This window comes from Agrilus planipennis, unplaced genomic scaffold, assembly GCF_000699045.2.
Source record: "Agrilus planipennis isolate EAB-ADULT unplaced genomic scaffold, Apla_2.0 scaffold30, whole genome shotgun sequence".
In the NCBI taxonomy this organism is placed as follows: Eukaryota; Metazoa; Arthropoda; class Insecta; order Coleoptera; family Buprestidae; genus Agrilus; species Agrilus planipennis.
Window position 1 is genome coordinate 1,314,426 of NW_020438923.1, and position 21,214 is coordinate 1,335,639.

A 21,214-nucleotide genomic window follows, 5' to 3' on the forward strand; every position below is an offset into this window, starting at 1 on the left:
CAAATTCATAAGCAACTTTGATGTAAAATGGGTTGCTTGCGTTAAAAGCTGCCGACAAAACCATGGGTTCATGGAACCATGGAACTATGTACAATGATACAAGAGAGGGGGCACCTATTTTAAATTTTCCTTATACATATATCATGTACATACCCAAAGTAAATACCTAACATTTCATCTTTATAGCTGTGCTACTATAACACAAAATTTATACTCTTCTTCCTACCAAATACTTGGGTTACTTCTTTCAGTTATACTTATTAAATGTTTACTGTACTTGTTTAAATAAATTTCTACGAAAATGTGTTTGTAAAACATACTAGTGTCGGAACAAGTGTGTAAACTAGCCATCTGTACAATATTTCTGTTAAAAACAATTATTTAATTGAAGATGTGATCGCTGCAACTGTTGTGTTCGATAAAAAGCCAAAATAAAGAGAAATAAATCTTTTTTAAAGTTTACCAATTTTTCCAACCACAAACTGGATGCAAGAAGGTAAGTTTGTCGTAATTTTTTGAAAAATTAAAATAAAAGCAGAAATCAGTTTTTCAAATTGTTGTTAAAAAACTTTAATCAAAACATCTCATGCACCCTACAACAACAATAATCTAGTATTAAACCAGTTTTCTTGAATTAGTTTTAGTTAACATTTACGAAGTAATGTGTACTTTAGATAGTAAAAAAATAGGAAAACGTCGAACAAGTTCAGTTTCGCGATAATGAAATTGATAAGTTTGTTTTCCGTATCATCATGTGTTATGTATTAAGGAAAAAGTATGTTAAATTCATAAACGATAAGATTTTGTAAAAGGATTATTTTCAAATCAACAAGTGCATACAAATAAAACTATGTATTGAAATACGTTTTATTCAATTGGAAGGTCAGCTATAATTCCTAATAATACTTATTCTTGTTAATAAACATTAAAGCGCTAAAACAGATTGACCCGATATGATGACCAAAAATTAAACTTTCAACAATACCACATTTCAAGGATCGTCACATTGCGAATACAAATTCTACTAATTATAGGTTTACTTATTCATTATCCTGAGGCCCTTATAGATTTTCCAAAGGATAAAATATTATGTTAAAATTAAAATCACGCAGATGCATAACGTACGCTACAGTACGTTAATTACTGCTAATAACTGAAAGTAAAAGTTAATAACGATATTTTTTGCGTAAATATTATGTGTAGACCTTGATTTTTGAACTTTGATGTCTTTACCTGTATTATTTCCTGATATAATCTTTATCAGGGAAACGTTTGATAAAACTTCATCAAACAACAATATTTTTTTAAGTTTCAAACAAAAGTAGGTATTGCACGAAAAATATTAAGACTTATTTATGTAAGTACTGGTGGCATATAAGAAGTAAAAGTTTTTTTATTACATTGTATCTAACTTTCTTTTTACACTAAAACGAAAGCATAAAACTGCTGTTATGGTACATGTTTAGAAACTGATTTATACGCAATGTGAAAGAAATAATTGTAATCACTTACAGCTATACCTGCATAAATATTTTATGAATGTATAATAAAAAATATATAAAGTAAAGAAACGGCGATATGAAATAATGTGAAAAGTAATGAATTATAGATTTTCTACAGCCTGCAAGTGCAGGACAAGGTTGCACTTAGTTAATTAAACGAACCAGTATGGGTTTTGTTATACTTGTAAACTGTACATCAGAATTAACACATCAAACTTCTATTCAATTCGAATTGGTGATATTTTATAATAGTAAGTTGTTCACTTTTTGAGTTACGTACTGTACAATTGTTATCTAACGAATTGTTTGATTCATATTTAATAGTAAATTCCGTCATTTCTAATTTTTGTTACGTTTCTCATTCACCATTATCTATTCTACTATAATATATGTATAAGTAGCTTTATCATTTGTAAATCTGCATATGTGTAACGATGATGAATTTTAAAAAGTTGAAAGTTTGTATTCAATTCTAATGAGGCAGATAAAACAGTTTACCTGCTGTTTACTTAATCAAGCCTATTGTTTCCAGAATGGAACTGTTTGGAATACAATTTGCCCCGTTTAATATCCCATTCCGTCGACGCCTTCAAACGTTGGCAGCGGCAGCATGGTTTGTTACCATGGCATTTGGAGGTTTCATAGGGCTATTTCTGGCGCTCTATTTGATCCTGTTCACCCGGTTATGGTTCCTTACAATTTTATATCTATTTTGGATATATATAGATAAAGACGTTTGCGAGTACGGCGGCAGAAGGATCCAATGGGTTAGAGATTGGGCTTGGTGGCAGTATTTAAAGGAGTATTTCCCATTGACTTTGGAAAGGGTACCGTGGGTTGAATTGGACCCGAAGCGAAACTACCTTTTCTGCTCGTTTCCCCATGGTATGTTATGTACCGGGGCTTTTTCAGCGTTCTCCACAACGGCTGGAGGGTTTCACGAGATATTCCCCCATCATACTCCGTACCCGATAGCCCTGTCGCAACATTTTTACATGCCCTTCTTCAGGGAACTCGCCCTGTCTTTGGGGGGTTGTGCCTCATCAGCGAAATCGATAGAAAGTATCATATGCAAGCCTGGCGGTGGAAATGTCGCAGTTCTTGTTGTTGGAGGGGTTTCCGAATCGTTTAATTGCAAACCAGGACAGTACAAAATAGTGTTAAAGAATAGAAAGGGGTTTGTGAAACTTGCCCTTAAACATGGTACCCCTCTTGTTCCCGTCATGTCTTTTGGCGAGACGGACCTTTTTAGTCAAGTTGACAGTCCCGAAGGTAGTTTTCTCAGGAAGGTACAGGAGGGATTGAGGAGGCTTATCGGGATTGCCCCGATTATACCTATCGGAAGAGGGTTCTTTCAGTACAATTTTGGACTTGTGCCGAAAAGGAAGCCTGTCCACGTCGTCGGTAAGATTTAAAACCCAGTATAACAAACTGTTTAGTAATCATTTGTTTTTTGTGTTATCTTTTTATACAGTGGGAAGACCGGTCGATGTTGAACATATCAAAAATCCTACGAGAGAGGATGTCGATAGAAAACACGCTGAGTTCATGAAAGCCCTTATCGATTTCTTCGAAGAAGAAAAACACCGTTACATAAAAAATGCTGAAGATGTACATCTTCACATAGACTGATAGAATTAAGATGCATAGAATAATTGATTTAGATACCTATGTACTACGTGTATGTAACTATTATAATTAAATTTTTTTAATTATAGCAATAAATTTCTTACCTAATTAAAATTTGTAAGTAAAGGTTGTTATTGGAAGTATACTTGTTAATAGTTTTTATATTTATATATTTTTTGTACATATATATATATATATTTGAAGTAAAAAAGCAGTTGTACTTTTATTTATTGGCATCCTTACCTATTGTGCAGATAAGCTGCAAGATTAAGGTAAGTAGAAGTGCTATTCGAGTTATCAAAGTCTTAATATTATTGCAGGGAAAGAAAGTTGATTATATATAGGATAAAGCAAAGAATATTTGCATAATTCTCTTTAACAATATCAAGTGAAGATTTTATTGAGTCTCATGTGCAGCAAAGATTGTTTAAAACTTATATAATAAATTAATTACTACGTTATGTTTATAAATGTTAAAGCAGAAAAAGACAATGCTACGATTCCGAAAAGTAGAAGACTTCTTTTAAGGACCTAAAAGTAAAACAGTTACACTACATCCTCGCTGGCAAAGTAATGTAGATTCTACTTTAGAAGAAAGCTACCTGAAACTTTAAGCCCTTTTTACCTTGCTTTGCCAGTCTCTTTGTTGTAAGCATACTTCGTATTTCGTGTGCGTGAAGGTAACGGAATAATAGAGGGGCTGCCATTTGTCCTCCACAACCCTGTGCATTTGTTTGTCGAACCATTTCTTTAAATAATAAGAGGGTCGTGTAACAAGGTCCCTCATTTCCAAGTAGTTGTACATTGCCAGGTCTGCTATAGCATGGGCATCACTTACCCTTAGTCTGGTGAACTCTTCTAGAACTCGCCCGAAATCTTCTACAAATTTAAAAAGTCATCATTGTTAATTTCTGTTGTTAAATCGGTTACCTGAATATTTATCCAAAAGATTATTCAGAACGGTACAATCTTCGAATCCCGCGTTCATCCCCTGCCCGTAAAAGGGTACGATAGCGTGAGCAGCATCCCCTACTATAAGAAATTTATCTCTGTAATGCAACTTACTGCATTTAATGGACACAAGAACCGAAGGCTTCGTTCTGATTACATCGTTTACCAATTGATCTGTTCCAATCAACGGTATAACATCGGGAAATACTTGTTTAAAGAACTCCAGAACCATCTCCTTGTAAACCAAGCGGTCAAATTCGCTGAGAGGCATGAAGAGGGTCACAGTCCAAGATTTGTCTATGTTTGGAAGGGCTATCAACATCATGCTTCCCCGCGGCCAAATGTGCAAATGGTTCGGCTTCATTAGATGACTTTGCTCGGGAGATATTCTGAGTTCAATGTATCCGTGATCTATGTAAGTTTGGGAGCAATCGAACAGGGGAGTGGACTGGAGGGATCTCCTCAAGCAACTAAAAGCCCCGTCGGCGCCGATTATCAGATCACCGGTTACACGAAGATAATCTTGCGACGAACATCTTAAACTTTCTAAGTAAGTTTCGAATTTGTTAATTTGTGATCTTCTTCTTTACCTGTAAAATGTGAGTTCGTCTGTTTTTAGGTTTACATCGATTAATTTACAATCGAAATGGAGCAGGACGTTTGGAAGACTTTCGATCGCTGCAAAAAGGTGAATTTACCATTACGATTGTGCCATCTGATATGTGATAATACCTGTGAGTAGAAATTTGTTTAGGAAATTCCTCCCAACTGAGTATATACACTGAAAACGAATTAAAATTTCAATGTGCTTCAGCTTCAAATTGCGTTTTGACACACCTGATTGGTAAATTCGTCGTATAAAATGGACTGTACCTTTCCATTCTGGAAATGCACTCTTCTTCCTACCATGGGCACGGCACTCTTCAGGACCTCTTCTTCTAAACCTACGTCTCTCAAAGCTAGTCTTCCTCTATTAGACAACGACAAATTGATTGATCGTCCTCTTGGGGATTTGGATCTTCTTATATCTTTAAGGATATACTCGATGAAGAAACATTTGTATAAAGTAAAAATATTTTACCTTCCCTGTATTCGTACAGGTCTATCCTGTAGCCCCTTTTTCCAAAATAATATGCACATAAAGCCCCAACAAGTCCTCCACCAACAATGACGATTCTTTTCGAATTTTCTTCCATTTCAGTTAACGTGTATCGACAGCCAAACGAATTGCAAATAACTAAAATAACGACTGACGTTATACGATTCCAGCTTTCAGTTTTCCACAAGACTTGTCTTTAAAGGAAGACCTTCAGTACCAGGAGTATTACATATCGAAAACCATAAAACGATATCAATTTACTCAGTCGCGTAGGTATAGGTAGATCGCATGCGATTGGAAACTTTTTAAGAAAATGCGTCGAACACAGAATTCCTTTTTTGCATGAATAAGTGTTATATGCTTCCGATACAAAACAATTTTTAACGCTAACACGACTTTAATATGCTAGAGTTACCTATGCATATAATTATATCCTCATAATACATCTGTATAAGAATGTTACTGATAATAGGAATACTACTACTAATCGTTATTATTACATTTACTTTCAAAGTCATTTTACTTGTACTTTCAAATTGTTTTGGGTAATTTTTATCATTGTTGTAATTCGTTTTGAACACTATTCAAGCTGGAAAACATCTCTTTGTAGTTATAGTTGTTTTCTTGTATTTTTCTTGTAATAAAACTTTTAAAAGTTAATTATCCAACGTTTGTATTTAATTATATTCGGTCACGATGGAGTACAAAATGTCTTAATAATTATCCAAGCGAATTTGAAATTGGATATGAATTATACCAATGACAGGTATTAGTTCTGATACTGACGAAAATTTGATACATAGTGGTCTTTCTACTGCTCGAATATTTATAATTTTCAACAAATAATATGACAAGTTTCCATCTACCATAAACATTGCAATAGTAGTCGTACCAGGGGTGTGGATTACTCATCAAGGTGTCATCGCAAGCTGATGGGGATGGACAAACAAACTTTAGGGTTTTTGGTTTAAGGAAGGAATCTTCCAAAACGCCATATCTGTCATTGAAGGAAGAATCTTACTCATTCAAATTAGGTAGCGGATTTTAAAAGAAGATCGTTGAAGGTTTTGGTTCAACTTCGTTAGCCTTCAACGATCTTTTATCCCCCTTGAGAACGTCCTACCCATATTTGGACGAAACGTCGGGTATTCCTTATCCTGCTAGACCACGGCTACCAGTTCAGACATGTTATGTTTTAATCAAAGAAAATGTAGATGCATCTATATCTTAATTTTTATGGAAGAATGCGGTTCCATCCAGGAAACTATTGAAGATTCGTCTTTTCCCTGGTCAAAAATTGAATGGGAGACCTTCTGAAATAGCGCATCCCCAACTCAGCAACTTATTCCGAGCTTTGTCGCGGACGTGTCCGTCGTGGGTCGTCGGGTGGGGATCGCGTCCGTTTTGGCGTCGCGACGCTCTAACCTTCTCAGTGGACGCCGACATGTGGTGGTGGCTGCTGCTCGTAACGACGCTCGCGGCGTCGCCGTCGTCGGCGGCAAAACGCGTACCGAGCCAGCAGCAGGACCCCGTCATCGAAGAGGTCAACGCCAAGCAGCTGGAGAGGCTATTGGACGAGAAGGACTATGTTGCAGTGTTCTGGTGTAAGTAGTAGTAGGCCTGGGCGATTATGACGTGCGTGTTTTGTTTTTGGGTCTCGAGTGTTCGCGAGTGTTGGGTGTCGATGATACGGAATCCGGGAGAGAAGCAGATAGGATGCCATCTCCCGATTTGGTCTGTCTAACCAGACGCTCGGCGTCCGCCCGCACATACGCAGGTGTGTGACGTAATGACGCATCGCGACGGACGTCGTCGTCGTCGTCGTCTACCTCCTTCAAAAACGGTACTGGCGACGAAACGTCGGGCATCTAACGTTAGGAAACAAGTGGTTGATCGTAAAGCACTCAGGAATGATTTGAATTCACGTAAAAGACTTCGGATGACTCTAAAATCATTTTCAGAACTGATTCAATCATCAGAAAAAAATAGGGCTCTTTGAATAGTATCGTGTAATCATCATCATAAGGTCGTCAGTCCTAAGACTGGTTGATCACGCACCTCTACCCTTTCCTATAGTGAGCTAATCTTCGCATCTTTCCCTAAAACTGGAACATCCCACATCCTTAACTATTTGTGAACAGTAATCTAATCTAGATCTGCTTCTACTCCTCTTAACTCCAGTTGCAAATTAAATACATAATTTGCTTAGCATTATACACTAAATTTATTAGTCCGAAATAGCAATACTATCTATAATTTGTTATTAAACTTATTAGTAACTTCTGTATAATTAAACTCCTGCTGAAGTGCATATCGAATGATTTAGAAACATACAAAAAAGGCCCTTCCTATTAAATTATTTTAAATAGCTTTAAAAATTGTTCCTTTTTATTTAATTAGATAGACTAACGCTAACAGTTACTATAGTGCTTTGACAAACATTAGCAAACTAAACCAACTGGCTGTTGCAACCAATACTGAAGTACAAACATACGAAAACAGCCTTTCGGTGGTCCTATAATTAACTCGGAATTTAATAGCACATTTCCATCTCGCCAAAGATACACACCAATATTTCAGTAATCTTGACATTCGCTAGAAGAAATGTCTCGAGTGGATTTACTACTTATTTTCTACCCCAATTACTAAAATAACACGTCCCACAAAATTTTATACAAATACGACAAAATAACAACAAAATAAATTCTAGTTATTCCTAAAATGAATGTTTGTAAGAGATATCTATCTGGTTGTTACTTTATGTAATGAATAGTTAGTTAGTTAGTTAGTTAGATAGATTTTCAAGTTTCATTAGAGAAAACAGTTGAAAAAAAAAAGTGATAGTCTTTTGTTAAATGTTTTCTACTTGTTAATATTTTCAAAAATTGATCGTGGTTTCTGAAACACGTGGCATTTTATTGATATATAAGAAATAAATCAATCCCATTGATCCACCGTTACCCTATACATAATATGACTCAATTCATTTGGCAATGATTTTCGAATTACATAAGAAAGAAGTAAATTTTGGCAACGAAATAATCAAGAAGGCAGCGCTAAGGTATTACTTTTCGCCGTTTCAGAAGTTCTATTTTCGTATACTGCATTTTCCTTTTTCATTTGTTTTATTTTTTTTTTTGTTTTGAACAATACACAACTTGCCTAAATAAAACAAAACTCATACGTATAGAGTCCGTTGCTGTTTAAGTACTAATTGTGATACGTATCATTTTCTTGCCACCCACCTGTTGAAAATTTTGCTGTTTTTGGCAAAATTCCCTAAGCAATAACACAGCAAATAAATACTAAGGCTAAGGAAACATATTTAATATCCACATGTTCAAATTTAGGTAGATATAAGAAAACAACAATAATCTTGAAATAAAACTAAAGTAAATTCTATAATCCTTTGAGCTATCTTTATACGTCACTACTTGTTACATTAATTGCCAATAATGAAAACTAATAGGCGTAAAGACACTGACGACTTTTTAATTTTATGCTTCATGATTGGTTTACAATCACCCATAAAAATTAAAAATTAACGAAAATGTATACGTACAATACGGAAACCATATATTAAAGAAGTTTTAAAATTTTACAAAACAAATTAAACTTTATTATTAGATATCTAATGACGCAAAATTTAGCAAGTTATTTTCGGAAAAACAATAAATAATTTTGTGTTGCATATCGTGTTGCAACAAGCTTATTTTTGTTGTTACAATATCTGAAACGTTAACGCATTCTTCGGTCGTAAACAATATGTTTTAGTTCCTTATTGTTCATTTTTTTGAAGAATATTTATAAACAAAAGCATTATCTTCTTTATTCGTTATATTTGCAATCGTTGCTTTGATTTTTTAACGTTTTTTGTTTCAGATACTAGGAGTTGTACAACTTGTGATAAAGTTCTACAGGAATTAGAAAAAATAGACGATGACACCGATTCCTTTGGCGTTGATTTTGTCAAAATCAACGACAAAAGACTTGCCAAACAATACGGCATTAAAAATTTCCCGGCCCTTACGTATTTTAGGGAAAAAGAACCAATTATATATGAAGGTTTGGTTAGAAATACCGTTACTGTAGCCAAAAAAAATTGAATGTTTATTGTTTAGGCGACCTGATGGATGAGGAGAGCGTTTTGGAGTTTTTGACAAGTTTAGAAGCCATGGATTTGCCGGACAGGATAGAGGAGGTGAATGCAAGGATATTAGAGAAAATAGTCCAAGAAACCGACTACGTCGCTGTGTTATTTTGTAAGTTCTATTTTTTGAATCTTCAACACTTATAAATCATCATAATTCCAACTGTTGTAGCACAAGGGAATTTAATAAAATCCCACAAATCGCCTTTGAAAATAAACTATTATGTTTAGAAAAAGAAATCTATTTTTGAAATTGTATTTTTGACCATCAACAAATTTATGGACAATTTACCTTCAACATTTACTTTATTCGATGTTTGTTTAAAAATTTTGTCTGGTCGTACGGATTTTTATAATTATTCTTCAACAAAACAATACAATCGATAAGAATAGCGTTATATATAAAGTGCTTGCCAAACTCAAAAATAACTAAAATGCACAGTGTATATACGTATATATTATTTTTGGCTTTCACGACACCATTGAAATTTGTTAAATTACAATAAATATTACCACCTACCTAACAATTACAACAAATATATAAGCACATACAATTAAATTTTGATGGGCTAGACACCTACTAATTTTTTTCTAAATAGATAGCAATTCACAACAACGTTTCCTTGAAATCGAATTTTTACTATTTTGTTGTTGTATTGTAGATAATATTTTTGCCGCATTTGTAAAGAAAATGCGTAACTATTTTGTTGCAGCTATTTGCGCAAAAAAAATCGTTTATTCACACAGTAATCTAACGATAATTCGCTCATAATATAGCAAGCTTACATTTTACAAAGCAAAACTAATTTTACAGGTCCCGAAAAGAAAAATTGTCCCAAATCGGGACCTGGTAAGTTAGAAGATGTTGAATCTTCAGCCATGTATATATAAACCCAAATATATATGAAGACCGCATGCGTTTTATTATTTCCAAACAATTCCGAACTTTTGCTTTGATTGATAGTAGGTATGCCTATAATTAACGGAATAGAATTTAAAAAAACAAAGTGTATTACTGAATTAATTTTACCCACTACACATGACTTAATTACTTATAATTAATGAAAAAAAAAATGTTGCTGTTCTTGCTTTCTTGCCGGGAATTGAACCCGCGACCTGGTTAATATGACACTCCTTGTAGCTTATTGGTATTGTACTATGTAAAACCAGGGCTCGGGTTCGAATCCCGGCACGGGAGTTACATCAGTAACAATTTTCCTCATTAATTTGAGGTCAGCTGTAGAGGGTCACATTAATTAAAAAATTAATTCATTAATACACTGAATTAACGGTATCAAAATTGAAAGTATCTCAAAAAAAAAAAAAGAAAATCATCGAATTTGAACAAATCGTTTTTAAATTCGTATGAACAAAAATCTGACAATAATAAGTATATTGTAGTGCAACGGAGCGAATCCCGAGCCAACGTTGATTATTATATCAATATTTATTAATGATTCGAAATTGAAAGTGCCATGATTCAAAATTAAGATTGTCCGTGCGTAGTACAATTTCAATGTATGTATCACATCGTATAGTTGTTTGGTCAAATCAGCGCAGACATTCGAGCCAAATTAACCAAAATTGCTTCATCTAATTCACGCTTTGCAGTCCAAAAATAACGCTAGGTACTTCAAACTGACGCTTCGCGATAGCTTTCTAAATTTCAGTATAAAATAATTAAGAATTATCATCAAATTTTAGTAGAAATATCGGGAATTTCACCTTTTTGTATAGGTGCTAATATTGTTTATGTAACGCAATGTGGAAATGGAAAAATCAAAAAGATGTCTTCAGGTGCAGTAAACAGACAAATTACATACAAATCAAAATATATTGGAGATGCAATAATAATTTAATATTACAACTTACACATATTTACTTAACCAGTATACATTTAAGGTCATTATTTAAACTACATATCGCAAAAAGACGCCTTTAGACAGTTTGTTCATTAATAATAACTTTTAGGAATGCAATACATTTGCCAAGTCGCCCATTTAGTCAAAGATGTAAATGAAATTACCTCTGGATAAGTCCGCTTGCTGTGTCACAATGTTGCTTGCCAATTTTTTCTATGTAAACAACAGTGACTATTATTTAGACAAGTTGCAATATACTTTCTTTGATTCACCCACATGGAAAACGACACCAATCAGAAACACATTTTCGTTAAAAATAGATGCCCAATTAATAGCAAAAAATAGTGGATTATAATTTCTATTTCTAAATGCCTTATTCTTTTTAATGAAGAGTTGCTATTAGATTTGCGTTTTCTCAAACCTTTTAAAGTACGCATGTAGTTTCCGATTCCTTTCCCATAACGGAGTATATCCCTTTAGTTTATCCAGAATGAGTATGTATGATGTGCTAGCCTCTACAAATACCATAACAGTAGCTATTGTATAGAGATGCATACACTTTGTTCAGTAGATTGATGCATTTATGTATTTAGAAACGTTTCTACGATTATTTTTTTTTCTGTATCTATCATTGTCGGTTTTGTCTTTAGCGAAACCCGAATGTAAGAAATGTTCCAAAGTCCTTCAAGAACTCGAGAATATTGACGACGAGGCCGACCAACTTGGTATCGGTTTCGTCAAGATCAACGACGAAGATTTAGCCGAAGAATATAATTTAGGGGAACTACCAGCCCTTGTCTATTATCGACACCAAACACCAATAATATACGACGGTAAAATTTTCCCATAATTTTGCCAAAAGAATCTGGTTATTATTTAATTGCAGGGGAATTGAGCAAGGAGGAAGATGTCTTAGAGTGGCTGGTCCAACACAAAAGCACAGGGGACGATGAAGACATTATCGAAGATGTCACATTTAAAACCCTATCAACACTGATAAGCAGCGTGGAAAATTTGGTCGTATTATTCTGTAAGAAATCCATTAATGTCCCTTTTGTTTCAATCGTCTATCAATAACTTTCTTTATTTTGGAGATGATAACGACGATGACGAGTCCGCAAAAGTGCTGGAAGAACTTGAAAAGATTGATGACGATTGCGACAAGCATGGGATCCAGTTCGTGAAGATCGACGATCAGGAAGCAGCCCAGGAATTCGGATTGGATGACCTACCAACGGTGGTCTATTTCGAAAAAGGACTTCCGAACATCTACGACGGTCAGTTGGACGATGAAGACGAACTCTTGGACTGGTTGGTGCAGCAGCTAGAAAAAGACGAGATAGAAGATGTCACAGATGAAATGCTAGACAAATTGATCAAGGAAAGCAAAGCCCTTGCAGTCCTCTTCTGTAAGTCTAAACTCCTTTTATAGAATATCTACAAATGTTATGTTATCTCTTTGAATTTTAGATGACAACGACGATCGAAAATCGCAACGAGCATTGAACGAATTAGAGAATATCGACGATGAGTGCGACCAGCTCGGTATCGTTTTCGTAAAAATTGATAACGATGAAGAAGCCAAGGAGTACGGGATCGAGAAGATTCCAGCTTTAGTTTACTTCGAAAATGGAATTCCGACTTTGTACGAGGGCAATCTGGAAGATGAAGACAAAGTCCTCAAGTGGCTGGAACATCAGATCAAAAGTGACGAAATTGAAGATGTTACTGACGAAATGCTGGACCTCATCATTGCGAGATTCCCCCACGTTGCGGTCTTGTTCTGTTAGTACCAATAATAAATACCTTTAGATTTAATTTAGAAACAAAAAATTGTTTCAGATGATAAGGACCAGAAGAAAAGCCAAAAAGTTCTTGTAGAACTTGAAAACATCGATGACGAATGCGACCAAAACAACATAGTGTTCGTGAAGATCGACGACGATGATGAAGCCAAGGAGTACGGCATCGACACTATTCCGACGTTGGTTTTCTTCGAAAGGAAGATTCCTCATCTTTACGAGGGCGATTTGATGAAGGAGGATGACCTCCTGGGTTGGTTGCTGCACCAAAAGAAACACTCGGAAATCCCTGAAATCACTGACGAAATGATGGAACGTTTGATAGAAAGTACTCAATTTTTGGCTGTGTTGTTTTGTAAGTTCACATTTACACTGAAACACCTTATCTATAATAATATTTGAACAACCTACTCTTTAGATGATAAGGACGATAAGCAAGACATTCGGGTCCTAAACGAACTGGAAAATATAGACGACGAACTGGAGAAAGAAGGGATTGTCATAGTACGCATAGACAACAAAGAAGAAGCTAAAGAACTGGGGATAGATCATCTTCCAACTTTAGTGTATTATGAAGATAAAATCCCAGCACTGTACGAAGGCGACTTGATGAACGAAGATGAAGTATTGAAGTGGCTCATTGAACAAAAGAATACAGCGACAATTGAAGAAGTAACAGACGAAATTCTCGAAGATCTTATCGAAGAGCACGAGTACGTTGTCGTTTATTTCAGTGGAAAATGCGACGAAGGAGACAAGTGTGATGACATTCTCGAAGAACTCGAAAATATCGACGATGAACTCGACGAAACCGGAATTGTGTTTGTCACCACGGAAGATCTGGGCTTTGCAAGGAAGAACGGCATCAAGAGCTTCCCAAAAATTGTATTCTTCAGAAATAAGGAACCCCTGATATTCACTGGCAACATAGAGGACGAAGATGAGGTGCTTGCTTGGATTACTGATGAAGACACACTCGAAATCCCAGACAAAATCGAAGAAGTGAACACGAAGATGCTGGACAAAATTTTAACCGAAGAAGATTATGTGGTAGTGTTCTTTTGTAGGTAGCTTCTTTTGATAGATATAATGCAATAATATTAATCGGTTTATTTTTAGACAAAGAAGGGGATAAGAAGTCCCAGAAGATCTTGCAAGAGTTGGAGAACATCGACGACGAATGTGAAGAAAAGGGAATCGACTTTATAAAAACTTCTGATCACGGAATCCAAAAGGAATACGACCTTCCATCCTTACCTGCTCTAGCATTTTACAGGAATCGATTCAGGAATTTGTATGAAGGAGATCTCATGCACGAAGAAGCCATTCTGGAATGGATTTTAGACCTGAGAGATTCAGCTCCAGACGTGATAGAAAGTGTTGACAGGAAAACTCTTCAAGTAAGTATACGGCTCCTTCAAGTTGGACGTTTCTAGTTAATAGGAAGAATGATGTTTACGTAGGTTCTGATAAATGATGTTGACCATCTTGCTGTGTTTTTCTACGACGAGAAGTGTAAAGAATGCGACGAGATTTTGGAGGAGTTAGAAAACATCGACGATGACACTGACAAGCACGGAATCCAATTCGTGAAGTCCAACGATGCCAAACTTGCCTCGGAAATCGGAATTTTCAGCTTCCCAGCGCTGGTTTACTATGAAACTGGAGTTCCCATAATGTATGACGGTAAATATTCACACGCGCAATCGGCAAACAAACGGACAATTAAATTTCATATTCTTTCAACTAACCGACGCTACCAATTCTGTTACATTTGATAATGGGTTACTTTCTAGGGAATCTGAAAAACGAAGAGAAAGTTCTGGAATGGCTGGTTAATCAGAAAAGTAAGAAAAAAACACTCTTAACCTTGTTAAATAATAATAATATCGTATCATGTGGTACATACACATTCATTCCTTAATTTTGTTCTCTCTATCTGTTTCGGAATCGGTTCCAATGATGAGCATAATACGTATATTTTTTTGTACTAATATTTCGCTGCTTTGCTTCGGCGAAGTGTGTGATGAGATTGCATGGGTGCTGCATGTTAGCGTGATGTCTTAGGTGACCAGGGGAGTTCGGACAACGAAGAAGAAGACGATAGCGACGACGACGATGATGACCACGACGGTTCTGATGAAGACGATGATGATGAGTCTCGTCATGTTGGTCGCGGACGTCGTCTTGCAAATGACAATCGTGATAGCGAAGACGATGATTCAGAGGACGATCTCGATAGCGATGACGATGACGATGACGAGGGGTCGGTAAATGGTGAAGTACTCAACCCGTTCGTGGCAGGTAATCCTCAGGAATTCTCATAGCTGCTTCGGTAGAACACCAGAATACTGAACGGTGTTGTAATTGGTAGATCTCCCACGAGAAAATAAAACATAAATCGACTCCTGCTGCTGAGGAGCGGTCGTCCCTATCAATATTTGTGCATGTCTCCTCTTCCTCCAAATGCTGCATGCAGGGCATAGTGTCAGACATTCGCTCCCCATTTATATTACACACATACATAGATTCTATAATTGTACTGTCTCATTATTTTAAATATCGTACTAACTGCTGAGTTGCCATTTGCGTTTCATTAATTCAATATTCTTTATATAAACAGCTTATAGTGAATTCTGACATTATGTTTCCTGATGCAGGCGATGGCGGTTGCTTCTACGTGGGTCTGGGAGGCGGCGCCGGCCAGCAACGTAATCCTACCTTCGAACCGTACCAGTGTTGTCCTTCAAATCCGGACAAGGGAACTAAAATTGCCAAAGCCACGTCCACTTCCACCTTGAAGCAGGTCGTGCATAAGAAAACAAAAGACAGCCCGAGACCGCTCACCCAGGTCAGGAAAGACGCGAAGACGGTGAACAAAAGTTTGCCGAAAATAGGGCTGAAGGCGCCGGAACCCGTGAAGCAGCAGAACCCGAGGGAATCGTCGTCGAAAAGTAATCCGAAAGGAATGAAACAACAACCGATACAAACAGGAGGAAAACAGGAAAAGGGCAAAGGGAAAAAGGGGTTTTTCGGTACCGGTAAATATATTTGGTGGTGGTAGATGTCGAGGAATGTCCATGGGCATGAGCATTCAGAGTCTGAAGCTGATATGAAAGACTAGTAGTGCTAATGAAATATTTAATTTATTATTATTAATTTGTTTCTTTTATCGTATCGTGGATTTTGTTTTTTTTTTCTTTCTCTCTCTATTTCTCTCTATCTAATTCTATCTCTGCGTTACATATTCGTATTCATTTCGTTCTTATAATTCGCTTTATTTGCAACACAAAACAAAAAAAAGACATTACCTATTTATTAATTAATACGTTACATTACGCAATTATAATTTGCATGTAAATATTGTACATCATTGTTATCATAATTATTCTTATATTATTGTTTATTTGTTCATACTTAACTAAGTAAGTATAAGAATGATCCCTGGGTGCAATTATTACTATTATTATTATTGTATTATCGAAAATCGATCAGTAATATCGATCTTGCTTTCGCGTATCATATTCTTTTGTGGACAGGATTGGATTCAGGGATTCTTAACTAAATTAAAATGCCGCTTAAGTCAGTCACTGCCGCACACCTCGCAGTTCATTTTTTTTCATTAAAAAAAAAAGAACAGACAAATTGTATCTAATCTAATAAGTCACAATAAACTGTTTTTATTGTACCACTCTGCAACTATTATTATTAAAACAAATAATGGAACATAAACAAACAAAACACAAAAGGATAGGTAAGTTGAGAATTTTCTTACTTTCGATTGTATTACAGCCATTCCAAAACTCCTCAGTCGGATGCATTAAGTGGACTTAAAATCCTTCCAAACTTTTGACGTATCCTTTTGTGATCTTTTGTTTCTTTATTCAAAAGTTTGAGTAACGAAACAACAGATTGGAAGAGGATTCGGGAAATTTGGAAGAAGTAAGTTGTAATCTACGTTTTATTTAATTAATTTGATTACGATTTTATATGGTGATGTTCCTTAGGCAATTTACTAGACGAAACCGAAGTTCTGGAATGGATGACTACCCAGAAAAATGACGAAAGTATCGATGAAATTACGAGAGACACTTTATTCGAATATATAAACACGAAAGAGTTCCTCGCAGTGATTTTTTGTAAGATTCGACATTTTTCTCTGATTAATACAAATTTTCTAAATAATAAAGTGCTTTAGATAAAGAAGAAGATCCCGATAGTCCCAGAATCCTGAGACATTTGGAACTGATAGACGACGAAGCAGCTGAATATGGTATAAAAATAGTCAAAATGAGAGACAGGTTGATGGCCAAGAAGTATGGATTTAGACAACCACCTGGTATCACGTATTTTAGAAAGGGGAAACCAATAAACTACGATGGGGACATAGATGACGAGGAAGAGGTTTTGGACTGGCTGACGGACCCAGAAAACATGGAACTTACAGACCACATAGAAGTAGTAAACAGAAAAATGTTCGACAGGATAAGACAAAGATCAGACTATCTCGCTGTGTTTCTATGTACGAACCCTACAATTCATTCATGAAGTTTTAAACAATTACTTGTCGATATTTTCCAGACAGTGACGATTGCAAACAATGCCCGAAAGTATTGACCGAAGTGGAACACATCGACGATGAAGCCGATGCTGCAGGAATCAATTTCGTGAAGATAGACGACAAGAGAATGGCGAAAGAGTTTGGAGTTTTTGCATTGCCTGCCATACTTTTCTTCAAAATGGGATCAAAAGAGCCGGTTATATATGCCGGAGACTTGTACGACGAACAGCAAATCTTGCAATGGCTCCTAACTCAGAAAGACCCATCCGGAGACGTTATAGAAGAAATAGAAGGTGAAGAATTAGTTAAATTGATCGAAGAGGAGGAAGCTCTAGCTGTATATTTTTGTAAGTATCATAAAACGCAGTTAACTTAACGGAGAGAGTGTCGCAAAAGCAGGTCTTACTAGTAACACTAAACCGATGCCAAAGCTTTGTATTATACAGTAATATAATACGACTAGAGTAGGATGCAAGCCTGTGTTCAAACCATTTGGGACTGAAACAATATCTGGAATACAGTTGCGTTACCAATTACAACAATTACAAGAAGAAGAACTAAACCATGCATCAATTTTTTTTGACATGTGCTATATCTCCTTTTGCGGCATTCCAATTTTGGAATAGAATAGGTAATTGACGTTGGTGTCTGATCTATCTATCTAATGTCCAATGATATAGGGAACAAGACGTTATGCGATGAATGTAAGGCCCGCGAACAAAAGAGGAGAGGGGGCCAAAAGAAGTCCAAAGAATCTGAAGAAGAGTCGCGAGAAGACCAACATGGTATTTAGATACATCTAAATATTCATAACAAAACAAAAAAAAAACAGTTTGTAGCTGTAGATAACTTCCCCAAATCAAAAAGACATATATATATATATATATATAATAGGCGCAATAAAAAACCTCCCTCTACCCTCTATTCTTGCCTGCCCCAACAGACGAATTTTGTATACTAGGAATTACACATACCTACAAGTACATAGATGTTGTATCACACCAGTATATATTGTGCGAGCATGAATTATGAAAACATTTGATGGCCAAGCATTACCCTCTGTAGTACACAACCCTTCCATGCTTCAAGTTAATCAAGTACTTAGTTATAGAAAATACGAAACTGAAGTTTTTTTTGTCATACCTCCCACTTGACTTTCAACGAAGAACGAATGTACATTACAACAACATCTTTTTGTTGGGGGGTGATTGGCATTTTTCACACCTGGTTTTCTCCCGTACACATTTTTTTTGGGGTGAACCTGTTGGTGTATTTAGTGCTTTCCATTTTTTTTTTTTTGGTTTTTGAAACTGGCGTACCTACTTGACTGCTGTTTCGTCACATTTTATCCGTTCTTACCCACGTGTGTGATTGCAGATAGCGGAGAGTGCGCCCAGTGCGCCGAAGTTCTCGAAGAACTCGAAAATATCGACGACGATTGCGAAAAACACGGCATCAACTTCATTAAAACTCAAGATATCAAAGTGGCCGAGAAGTACGGGGCCACGAATTACCCCGTTTTGATGTATTTCGAAAAGGGCATCGGTGGTATCTTCGAGGGAGACCTCAGCGAGGAAGAGGAGGTGTTGCAGTGGCTGATCCAGCAGAAAACTGAAGACCGCATCGAACTCATCACCCGTCAGATGCTCGAGAGTATGGTCGAAGACACGCAGTACCTTGCTGTCTACTTCTACAAAGAGAACTGCCACGTTTGCGAACAGATACTAGAAAACCTGGAGCAAATTGACGACGAATGCGACGTGTACGGGATTCAGCTGGTGAGGATAATGGATCCCCAACTCGCGAAGAGATACAGCATCAAAACCTTTCCTGCTTTGGTATATTTTCGAAATGGGAATCCTCTGCTATTCGAAGGGGATCTTCAAAACCATCTTTCCGTCTTAGAATGGCTGACGGATGACGATAATCGCGAACTGGCTGATGAAATCGAGGCCGTCAACGAAAGGATGTTAACAAGATTATTGAAGGAGTCGCCATTTCTTGCAGTATTTTTCTGTAAGTAGTAGTACATCTTCATTCCCGAAACGACCATTCCGACGATGCTCTTTTTCAGACGACGAAAACTGTCCGGAATGCGAAGAGATTCTGGAACAGCTGGAAGAAATAGACGGGGAAGCAGATCTATTTGGGATCGACTTCGTGAAGATTTGTAGCGGGGAAGCTGCAGCGAATTATGGATTCCACAATCTTCCAACGCTGGTCTACTTTCGGAAACAGGTCCCGATGGTCTACGACGGGGATTTGATGCAAGCCAATCGGGTTCTCGATTGGCTCACGTCACTGGACGTCATAGAAATTAAAAATGAAATAGAGGAGGTCAACAGGAAGATGCTGGACAAATTACTGGAAGAAAATGAATATGTCACAGTATTCTTCTGTAAGTTTTTTATTACCATTGAACTACAAGTCCTTCCTTCCCAGAATATAGGTTGAATATTGACTTACAACAATAATTTTCAGATGAAGCAAATTCCGAAGAAAGCAAAAAAGTGCTAGAAATTTTAGAAAACATCGACAGCGAAACGGACAACTTTGACATCACGTTTGTGAAGATGGCCGACGCCAGATATGCTAGGAAATGGGGAGTCACCCATCTACCTTCGTTGGTCTTCTTCAGAAGAAGATTCCCCAGTATTTACCGCGGGAATCTGCGTGCCGAAAGGGATGTTCTCGATTGGTTACGGAAAAACAGATTTCGTCAGCCCGAATTGAACATCTTCATGTACGCTCTATTGGCAATAAGCATTGCTTTTGTTACATACACTGCCTTCTTGCTGCAGTGGTTCAAGACACCCCAGACTGTTGCGACCATCAACCATCCGAAACAAGCGTAGCTATTGAAATAGCACGTGCCAAATTGGAAGAATTTTTCATTTTTATCTACGATATATATTTTTGTTATTTTCAAGATTATTTATTTAACAATTAATTTGTTAATTCTTCCAATTGCTGGCACGGATTCGACATTCTCCTTGTAAATACCTGTACGCATCAAACAAAATCGCACCGTTTTCACCCACATGATATTATGTATATATATATATATATGTAAATGGCGATTACCATTCAAGAGATATAAATAATAAAAATAAAAAACGACCAAGCATCGTGATAAATTTTTATAATGGCAATACTTGATATTATAGCCGTTGATCCCAATGTATTAATAATGTAATATTTTTAATGTTAAACCCTCGTTTAGTGTCTAAGAAAATTTTTGTACGAAATTCTCATCTCAATTATTGTCAATGTCCAAGCAAACTTCACTTGTTTTACAGAAGAATTACGTAGATTTTCGATTTATTTGTTTGCGCAATATTATTTTGTTGATAACGACAAGCCACCTTTTAATCATTCCCAAAATAAATAAATATCTACTGTGAACTAGTTTCTCGATATTACTGTTATTGATTCTGTACTTTAAAAGGAAAAAAGAATTTTGTTATCTATTCATTTCGTTTTGTAGCATTTCTGTACATAGTAGTAAATAAATAAACGAACTATTTAAGTACAATGTTGGGCAGCCCTATTTTTATTGATCTGTTTGTAACAATCTGCATACGTACGTCTATTATAATAGGGTTTCAATAACAGCCTTGATGGCAATTAAAGGATAATCATAGGATTATTAACGGAC

The 21,214-nt window shown here is 36.2% G+C and overlaps 3 protein-coding genes across 8 annotated transcripts; 2 read left to right on the forward strand and 1 right to left on the reverse strand.

Annotated features, from left to right (window-relative positions):
• The first annotated feature begins 150 nt into the window (after positions 1-150).
• On the forward strand, positions 151-3,345 carry LOC108732329 (2-acylglycerol O-acyltransferase 2-A). 2 transcript variants are annotated; one of them, XM_018463066.2, is made up of 3 exons: positions 151-496; positions 2,035-2,906; positions 2,977-3,345. In XM_018463066.2, the coding sequence occupies exons 2-3, from the start codon at positions 2,036-2,038 to the stop codon at positions 3,132-3,134; spliced, it is 1,029 nt and encodes a 342-aa protein (XP_018318568.1). In that variant the 5' UTR covers positions 151-496; position 2,035; the 3' UTR covers positions 3,135-3,345. The 2 variants fall into 2 exon arrangements, with proteins under 2 accessions (XP_018318568.1, XP_018318569.1); XM_018463067.2 differs by lacking the exon at positions 151-496 and adding an exon at positions 1,419-1,753.
• A 66-nt stretch (positions 3,346-3,411) lies between these two features.
• Positions 3,412-5,604, reverse strand: LOC108732327 (kynurenine 3-monooxygenase). Of its 4 annotated transcripts, XM_018463064.1 has the most exons (8): positions 5,164-5,604; positions 4,920-5,110; positions 4,815-4,863; positions 4,673-4,760; positions 4,062-4,618; positions 3,970-4,010; positions 3,757-3,879; positions 3,412-3,662 (listed from the first exon to the last, which is right to left on the reverse strand). In XM_018463064.1, exons 1-8 carry the CDS (start codon positions 5,276-5,278, stop codon positions 3,585-3,587), a joined length of 1,242 nt encoding a protein of 413 aa, XP_018318566.1. In that variant the 5' UTR covers positions 5,279-5,604; the 3' UTR covers positions 3,412-3,584. The 4 variants fall into 4 exon arrangements, with proteins under 4 accessions (XP_018318566.1, XP_018318565.1, XP_018318567.1 ...); XM_018463063.1 differs by having other exon boundaries at positions 3,757-4,010; positions 4,956-5,110; XM_018463065.1 differs by having other exon boundaries at positions 3,757-4,010; positions 4,197-4,618.
• Positions 5,605-6,596: 992 nt separating this feature from the next.
• Positions 6,597-20,966, forward strand: LOC108732303. Of its 2 annotated transcripts, XM_018463013.2 has the most exons (18): positions 6,597-6,785; positions 9,064-9,246; positions 9,303-9,443; positions 11,844-12,026; positions 12,080-12,223; positions 12,288-12,602; positions 12,664-12,978; positions 13,036-13,350; positions 13,414-14,058; positions 14,115-14,395; positions 14,459-14,681; positions 17,003-17,134; positions 17,194-17,517; positions 17,577-17,903; positions 18,237-18,341; positions 18,934-19,572; positions 19,631-19,954; positions 20,038-20,966. In XM_018463013.2, the coding sequence occupies exons 1-18, from the start codon at positions 6,626-6,628 to the stop codon at positions 20,409-20,411; spliced, it is 5,130 nt and encodes a 1,709-aa protein (XP_018318515.1). In that variant the 5' UTR covers positions 6,597-6,625; the 3' UTR covers positions 20,412-20,966. The 2 variants fall into 2 exon arrangements, with proteins under 2 accessions (XP_018318515.1, XP_018318516.1); XM_018463014.2 differs by lacking the exon at positions 18,237-18,341.
• Positions 20,967-21,214: the final 248 nt, after the last annotated feature.